At 38.9% G+C, this 9,306-nt stretch overlaps 1 protein-coding gene across 1 annotated transcript; it reads right to left on the bottom strand.

The window, feature by feature from the left end:
* Positions 1–3,653: 3,653 nt before the first annotated feature.
* Positions 3,654–9,096, bottom strand: LOC307033938 (uncharacterized protein). The gene is made up of 11 exons (XM_079672573.1): positions 8,689–9,096; positions 8,023–8,350; positions 7,780–7,925; positions 7,240–7,534; positions 6,618–6,769; positions 6,265–6,538; positions 5,996–6,135; positions 5,392–5,644; positions 4,474–4,652; positions 4,335–4,395; positions 3,654–3,795 (listed from the first exon to the last, which is right to left on the bottom strand). Coding segments are annotated over exons 1-11 (1,863 nt in total). The 5' UTR covers positions 8,723–9,096; the 3' UTR covers positions 3,654–3,794.
* Positions 9,097–9,306: the final 210 nt, after the last annotated feature.

Genomic DNA, 9,306 nt, shown 5'->3' with positions numbered 1-9,306 from the left:
CGCTATGTTTCCCAGCCTGGGAATGTCCAAGCTGAATTTTTTCCCCTCCCCTCGGTCTGCCCGGCAGTCCCACACACTCCCACCTCCCTCCCCCCTCCCTCTCCTTGCTTTCACCTAACAAGAGCACTACAGTCCCTCTCTGCACTCAAACTTTCCATTTATCCCCCCAGAGTAAATTTAAATGAATAGACAATGAAAAGCTGTTACCCCACCCATGCTTGCTTAAAATAAACCTCTTATGTTTTATTGTTAGAATCCTTTATTTTTATAGGGAGATAATAATTAAAGCCTTTCGTAATTCAGTTAATTTGACCAAAAGGCTCAGTGCAAATCCCTGAAATGACTCAAACAGCTGCAAAAATAGGTTTGTTTCTTTATGTAGACCTACATGCTCCAAAATGTCTCATAAAAGCAGAGAAGCGTTAACATTTCACACCAGAACAAACACGTTGAATTGCTTTTAACAATAGTTTATTTTTAGCGCAATGCATTTAACTCCAGTAGTGATGGTTGTAAACTGTCTCAAAGAAGGAGGCCCTACATTCCTTTTGCTGGGTCACTGAAATCGCCCTTTTGCCACCCGTCTGATGTTAAACAGGAGTTAAAGGGCTTCTCTAGAGATATAGTATTTCACTTCCACACTGTTGATAAACACGCAGGAGACACATTCTTAAAAGATTGGTTGAAATGGATGCGGCAGAGGTCAAGATATCATGACTTATAGTCCCTAGTAGCCTATGGGTCTAGATTCGAAAAAACGCCAGATCCTATTTTTCCCACAATGCAGCTCAATAACATCTTTCCTTAGAGAAGAGTAATACAAGAAAATGAAACCAAAACATTTGAAAAGGACAAATTTGTTCCTCGGAATGTAGTGAAATAAATAGGAATCGAAGGTCATGACACATTGCTAATTGATATGTTATTCTTAACCCTCCTGTTGTCTTCGGGTCAAATCTGACCGATTTACTATTGAATTAAGGCTTGATGATATCCTTCACAGTAGACATTTGAACATATAAAATTGCTGATCACCACTTTTATTGAATTTTGGATGATTTAGTCAACTTTGTAACACCCATTGTCCCCCCCCCCTTATGTGCCCATCCCCCCATGTGAATCACACCTGGCACACACAAACACACAGAACAATTTGACACATTTCCCGCTCTTATGTGCCCCTCCCCCCACATGGATCACACCTGGCACACGCAATACATGTTCAGTGTCTGTTCTTTGTATATTTACTGCAGTTTTTCATGTATACCAGTAGTCTGATACAATATTTACAGTTTGAAAGGGTGTTAAATGAAATTTGATAATGATTAATGGTTTTTGTGTTAATGTAATAGCGGTTAAAAGAGGACCGGTCAAATTTGAACGCGAACACCAAAGTAAGGGGGGGAAAACGAAGACAATAGGAGGGTTAAGATGCATTCACATGATGCGTGGTAAAACGGCTCTGCATTGACGTTGCCATTTTGTTTCTATGGAGCGACCCATGTCGTCCAACTAGGCCGAAGCGCTATCGGTCGAAATTGTTGCCGATCATTGCGTTTAAAGTTGAAATGATGTCAACCTTGACCCAGTCATCGCTGAACTTTTGACACACAACCAATCAGATAACAGCTGTATTAGCTGCGCAAGCTAGCAGACGAGGTAACCATAGAATTGAAACATTACTTGCTGTTTTCACCGCACAACTGAACCCATGAGCAAAGAGCAAATTAATTCAGCTTTAGGCTAGCTTGATGGGTTCATACATAAAAATGAATTCTCAGGTTAATCCCCAAAAGTCTAATTTAAGACAAAAATAGAGAACATTCATTCTGTGATTTTCCATTTACAACATACAGCATTTAAAATGCACAGTTACCTATGTTATCCATGTAAGCATTCCAGTTACAGTAGACCTGTCGGGGAGATCGTCGACTACATCATGGTCATGGAAACTTACTTTGTCCTTATATATATTATCACATGAAGTCACAATCAAGGCTTGAGTGGCCATACCTCACTTTTTATTAGGGGTTTTATTGCTTTTCGCCCCATAATCGTGACATACTGGTACCATTGCTAAATGTAACCTCTTCTATGGTTTAACTGCTGTAATGAGTAAAGGGATGGAGTATCTTCTACAACAGCTCAACAGCGCCTCCCTGTGTTTATTGTGTGAACATGCAGTAATGAAACAGTAGAGAAGGAAAGGAGTTTGCTGCAGACATAGGATGCACAGTAGGTTTTTCTCACTGCGGATAGTTTGACTTGTCATAGTAGGAAAAACACAGACTATCAATACTAGATTCCAGGAACCTGATATCAGAGCTAAATGTAAACCGTGTTAATTAAATGAGTTTCACCTGTGCTTTTCCTCAAAAGGCCTATCCTCTTTTGTCCTTCTTGTTTTATCAATAACAACTCTGCCCTACTGAATAATTATCTTTTAATCTTTTTTTGTTTTTTCACTGCTGGGAAGAAGTAATGACTCGTTACGTCCTGTGCACACCTGGGAAGATGGACAAGAAGAACCAGATGCCCTCTGGGTGTGTCCAACTCCAGTTTATACGGCACACTCCTTAATACTGATGAATACACTTATCATTAAAACTCCTTCAAACTCAGAGGAGTCTGCCACACCTAATCCGAGGAATATATTTCATTTCATTTGTATTTGTTCCGTTCTTACTTAATGTATAACAATTGTTTCCAAAACATGTGTCTGTAAACACACCATTGACCGAAAAGGAGCAGGGAGAAGAAAATGATCTTATATTATTGGACCCTTTCTCAAAAAAACAAAATAAATAGAAATCGATGGTCTGTCCTTCATAGTTTCTCATTCACAGCCAATCATAACAGTATCGTAGGAAAATAAGAGAAACACAACAACTTACTACAAAAAATACTTAGTTCCCACTTGACAGTTAACGGAAAGAAACAAAACAAAAAAACAACACCAAAACATCACCTGTACAAAGAAAAATGCAACACCCTCATCTGAGTCCTACTGGAGAAGAAGGGGGAAAGTGGTGCATTATAATAATAATAATAATAATAATAATAATAATAATAATAATATATGACTTATAAGAGTGTTTCCCGACCGAAATTGTATTGGTTAGTCTGCTTAATTACGCCTTTTAGAATGCATTGTAGGTTAATCAAAGGTTTAAATAGGAGGATTAAACCATACATGGAAAACTGGGTTGTATAACCTTAACAGGTAGATTTATTTTGAGTCCATAGTCAAAATTCTACTATTAAAAAGGACCTTGACCCTTCTTCTTTTTTTCTACATCAAGGTAAATCAGAGAATTAGAAAACAAATATGCCGAAGTTTCCCATTTGCTGTGGTTTTAATGCAAATGTATTTACTTTTGATGTGGTGAACAAAGTCTTTCCCACAATATAAGACCAGCTGAAGCGATATCATTATTACATATTCAGTCAAGTAACTTCTGCGTGCATCTTACTCAGGACGAAACATTTCATACGTAAAATATATGTAGGGATATATTCTTTAAGAATGTAAGTTCTTATATTTATATGTTGAGGTGTGTATCAATTATTAATCTGACATTGGTTGTTCACATGCAATTTTAAATAAATACATGCAAAATTGTTGAATTGAGACCAGACAGGACGCACCACAGCATAAATGCAATAACTAGTTTAATAAGAATACAGAACAGTGACTTTAACAAAGATATGAAGAGCATTGAAAGAATGCATCCAGGTGGTTGAGACCAGAGGTGGGACCAAGTCACAAGTCAAGATTGTCCAAAGTTTCGATTCCTAAACACGGCATAATGAACTCTGTCAATTTCATTGTGTTTTTTGCTGACTACAGTATTGTTTTCTAACACAAGCAAAAGCTTTGATAGAATATTTGTCCAGCTGAGTAAAGTAATTGCAAGTTCTTCATGGTTTTCTCTTGCTACGTGATTGGATGATGTCTGATTGTTTTAAAAGTGGATCATATGAATTGAGTGTTAATTTGCAAGGGATGAAATAAACATTGCTGGATTCAGATGAATTACTTGTGCAACACGTTTTTAATGACATCCTTACATTTTTGGGAGGGAGTTATCGGGTGTTGTCAAGTCGAAAGGCGATTGTCCAATTAAATCACAAATTAATAGTCGATTTGCAAGTCTTTTTCATTTTGTCAAGTATTCAGTTCTCAAATTCGTGACTCAATTCTGACGTCCGTACAAGTTATGTGACCTGAGTCCACACCTCTGTTAGCTAATGTATTCTTACAAGATGTGCAGAAAGTTTAAAATCACTATTTCTAACTTCAAAATACAGCTTCCAATAATTTGGTTCCTTACTAAGGGCTTGTGGCTGTGTTGCTGCTGCGGAAGGACACTCTCTTTGCTCCCAGCTCAGCACCTGAACGACAGAAGGAATAGGTGAAGTTTCTGATGTGAGGTACAATACATGCTGCAGGATGTGAGTCCCCCCCCCTACCTGATTGGCAGATGAAGTTGAGGGGCTCCTCACATGGCCGGTCCCCCCACAGGTGGAGCCCTCCTCCGTCAACGCCTCCGCACGGGCTGGAGAAACGGAGAGGGGCGATGTTTCGCGGCCATTTGGTGAATTTCATGGACTCACCAGACATCCAGAACCAAGTGTCTTGCATTATGTATCTGCCAAATAGATTTATTGTACAGGACAACATTTGTAATTTCACGACAGCTACAGGTATCCGGTACTAAAACAGAGATATTTTTCCATTTTGAAATATTTATGGTTTATCTTTTTGATAGTAGTTATGTTTACAGCTCACATTCTTTTTAAATTATTAAGATTGGTTAATGTTAAATGTCAAAAACAAAGTGAATAGGACCCTAAGTATTATTTGTTTTGTCCAAACAACAGTCACAAAACCCAAATTTCTTCAAAATAAATGGAAACACAGTTCATCTTCACACTTGAAAATGTGATCAGCAATTGTTAAAACAAGTCATTGCCAGGTTAAGTTGTTCTCAATCGTCAAACCAATAAATTGACTGCAAGTTTCAGCTCCAACGCTAAATTTGGTTGGTCAGTGGGTGTGGCTTCAATGAGAGCTGCTTGCAAAGCATCCGTGCATGTCTTGTTATATTAGCAAAGCAAATATTAAGGACACACAGTATTTGACTTCAGGACCTGTGTGTTTTGAGTATGTACATTTGCAAAATTGAAATCCTTAAGATTTGAGATCAGGGAAGGGCACCTATTTCAGGTGCTTAGACCTAAAACACTTGAGCTAGAATTATAAAATATTTAATGGGCGATTCTTAGAGGCCATTAAGGTAAAAAAATTGGAATCAAACCAGATAATTGACAAAATATTATGTTCTTATTGGTTGTTTTTAGGTGATACACTGAGCACCTTTGGAGTACCTGCGCAACCCCAGCCACACGTAGTCGGTGAGGGGAAAAGAGCTGCGGCCTAGCAGCCCCTCCACCTCGCTATGCTCCTCCTGGCTGCGCAGGCTGAGCAGATCCCAGTGGTGACGCCTGCAGTAGAGCAGAGCGTCGGACCAGCAGAGCCTCTCTCCCACCACCGTCACATCCCTGCCACCCAGCCTCAGGCTCACAGTGGGAGGTGGAGGAGGAGGAGGAGGAGGAGAAGGAGGAGTGACAACTGCTGGCACTGCAGAGAGAGAATGTTGTTAGGTTTTGAGTTACCTTTATTGTTTGATAAAGGCATGTCTTGATCTAAACTTGCCGGGGGAGTTTTGGTTCCAAACTTTAAAAGGAGTAAACATTAAAAGCCACATAGGCAGTGCTTGGCCTTGAAGCCAACGAGTAACCAATCCACACCCATCATCTGATTAAACTTTGAGTGAAATAATGCAAATCTTCTAATTTGGTTATCAGCTAAAGCTATTGCAACGAATATAACTTGCCATATGTCACAGTATGCTTTAGAAGCAAACAATAACTGCTAAAACGACAGCATTTCATTATATTTTTATCTATTTTTACAGCTCAAGGACCTTACCTGCCAGAGTAGCAAAAATCTCAACTCCGCACAGTGTCAAAGTCTTAAAAAATCCTTCAATGCTCACTATGACGTAGCGACCTTGCATGCCGCCACAGTCGAATGTGTACGATAAGGAAGTCGATGAGATATCACCACATCTGATGGTGTGAGAGAAAAACAAAGGACGACTAGAATTACAAACCTCTGTTAAAACATTAAGCTCATATTTTAACCTAAAAATGTAAATGGAGATGCGGAATTTTGCAATTGTTAATATTACGCCTCACCTGGTGTTTTGGTTTTCGTGCGGAGAGTTACCGATCCAGATCACTGCCCCTTCAATCCTGGAAGACAAACTGTCTTCTCTGTTGGTTATGGTGACAGCACTAACATTGTACTCAGCTGACAAGTCTACTTTCCACCAGGGATTGATAGCGTGGACTTTGCTACAGCATCCCGCACCACCTCTACAACTACTGACAGCATTAGAAGCAGACAGAGAGAATAAATCACAACATTGGGATGTTGGTTTCGAAAAGGCCACGTCTTGTAGAGGTTCCACTAAAGTGAAAAAAGGAGATTTAATGAATATCAGATTGTTGTGTTTAAATGAATCAAAACCAAACAGTAAAAGTTGTACCTGCTGGGGCACCATACACCTCCACTTCACACAGGGTGAGGGTCTTCATATTCCCGGGGATTATAACATTCACAAAGCGCCCCTCCATGCTGCCTCCATCACAGTAGTAAGTGTAGGTTTTACCCGCTCTGATGTTGAAGATGGGGGCACACCTGACAGTGGGGGGAGTAGGGGGAATATTTATCTTGTGGATTTTTAGTTTTTTTGAGTTTAGTAATAACAGATATTCAAAAAATCTGGGAACAAGTCCACTTTTCTTTAAGCCTTAATTTGAGATTTTCAATGCTTTTTTTTTTTATAAAGTTCTTTCAATTAATGCTGAATATATACAGAGCGAATCACATTTTCAAATCACTTGCTAAGAAGGTTATATCAGAATAGATATGTACAATAATATGGAAATTGAGTTGTGATGAAGAAATAGCCGTTGAGAAACTCTTTTTGTTTTTCAAACAAAGTTTTCCAGAAACAGATCTCAGTCAATTGTATTGGATTATTTAGCAGCATCTAGCAAAAAGGCTAGCTTTCATGGGTACAGTTGATGTGTGGTACCGCTGGAATAATAATGCTCTCATACCTTTAAATATAATTTAAAGGCATTTTCTGAAGTTCTTGTCGCTACCTGGGGTTGTTGTTTCCATTGTTCTCCAGTGAGTTCCCGATTCGGATCTCTGCTCCATCCAATCTCTCAGCACAGCAGTCTCCCCTGTTTGTGACTTTGACCGATGTGATTATAAATGTATTTCGCAGGTCCACCCTCCACCACGGGTCGTTCTGGTTCTCGAGAGTGTGGCTACAAAACCCACTGGTGTAGTATGAGTTTCGTCTTCCATCAATGGCTTTGGAAGCAGTGGCGAAAGAGAGCGTTGATGACTGTGTGGCTTCTCCTTTCAGTGCCACGTTGGATACAGGATTTGCTGGAAACAAAAATATATGGATGGTTAGAGTTACCATTCTTCGTCGTCGGACTGTTATGATACCATTGCAATGAGGCATCAAGTGATAATTGAAGGTATGAGTGGGTATTTTCAGAAAGAAAAAAATTAAACCCAAGGCATTGTTGACAGAAAAGTTGAAGTAGAAAAGTTATGTTACTGTGCCAGAGCTAAATAGAAATTAGCTTTAAAATGCACTATTTATATTATATTTCAAATATCATTACCATGGCTTACAGGAAACACCTCAACTTCACAGAGACTCAGAACCTTCTTGCTTCCGGGGAGAAGAACAGTGACGTAGCGTCCCTCTGTAGCGCTGCATGAAAAGTAGAATGTGCGTCCGTCCGGGATGTGAGAAATGACTGCACATCTTTGCGTGGAGAAGAAAAGAGAAAGTGAGAAATACAGAACGTTTTTCAGGTCATAATGACAAATGTATTAACCAGGTCTGTATCAAGCTGTTTCACCTGACGTTTTTGCTGTCATAAGTCTCCATTGAGTTTCCAATCCAGATTTCAGCCCCGTTCAGACTGCTTGAATCTACATCACGGTTGGTTATCGTTACAGCAGATATTTTGTACACATTCTCTAAGTCTACCCTCCACCAAGGATCAGACTCTTCTGTGCTGAGGGTACAGGATTTCTGTTCAGGTTTCAGGTCTTTGCTCCCATCGACTGCCCCACCAGCAGAATCAAAGTCGCTGCCCTCTGAAGACTGGGAAGCTTCTTTGTTAAGTGCCACATTATCAAGAAGTTTACCTGCCAGTGCTCCGGATATCAGCATTAGGGAAATTCCTGCAATGATGAGACTTTAAAGTTAGACATGTACTAGGTGTTCTCTAAATGTTGAAATGACATATAGAACTTTAATTTCTGCATTGTTATATAGTGACTTGTGCCGGCTGGGTATGTAAAAAAAGCACCCACTATTATATTCTGAATAGTTGTTTACTGATCTATTAATTCTCTGAATGTTATATTGATAGCTTGTAGATCATCTGACCTCGAGAACTTTCTTTAAAGCGTATTCGGATGCAGTTAAGTTAAAAAAGATTTTTCGAAAAACTGCAAATAAAATACCATAATACACAAAAAAGATATTTTACAGTGTAATTTAAGATACTTTGACTTACCATTGAGGATCCAGATGTACTGATTCGGATTCATGGCTCCCAGAGTCAATGTAAAAATATAGTTTAACGCTGATACCCCAACTAGTGTGTAGACTTACCTACTGTCTTTGTAGTTTTCCTTCGAGCATTACTAATCACATACGGTGGATCATTTGTTTTAGTAAAAGAGAACTTGTAAATTTGCAGTGATGTTTGCATGAAGCAAAACACACACCCAAATGCACATCTGCGTAATGCAAACAACTGCCTCTTTGTTTTCATCAACAACAATGATTCACTTTTTTTTATTTTGAAAGTAATTATTTCCTCAACAATTTGCCCGGTGTTGATAATTGTGCATTCATTTGTTGTTTATTTAATTTAATTGTTTATTTAGTAACAAGAGTCTAGGTTAAGGAACTAAAAACGAGTTAGTCAAGTTTGAGTGATCAGCCTACAATGTTTACCTTCGTTAATCCCATTCCAACATTTAAGTAAATCAATTTGGAACATTTTAAAATGAGATTATATGATGCCACATAGTCACAAAATGTCAAGGGGAGAACACTGAGGCATGAACTCAATTGCACGACTCAAAACTCAGACTCAGATAGCGTTTCAAAATAAAGACTTTACTGG

The sequence above is a fragment of the Notothenia rossii genome (assembly GCF_949606895.1).
Source record: "Notothenia rossii genome assembly, chromosome: 3".
Classification (NCBI taxonomy): domain Eukaryota; kingdom Metazoa; phylum Chordata; class Actinopteri; order Perciformes; family Nototheniidae; genus Notothenia; species Notothenia rossii.
Note: the sequence above shows the minus strand (reverse complement) of the source record. Positions and strands in the feature narration are given on the sequence as shown.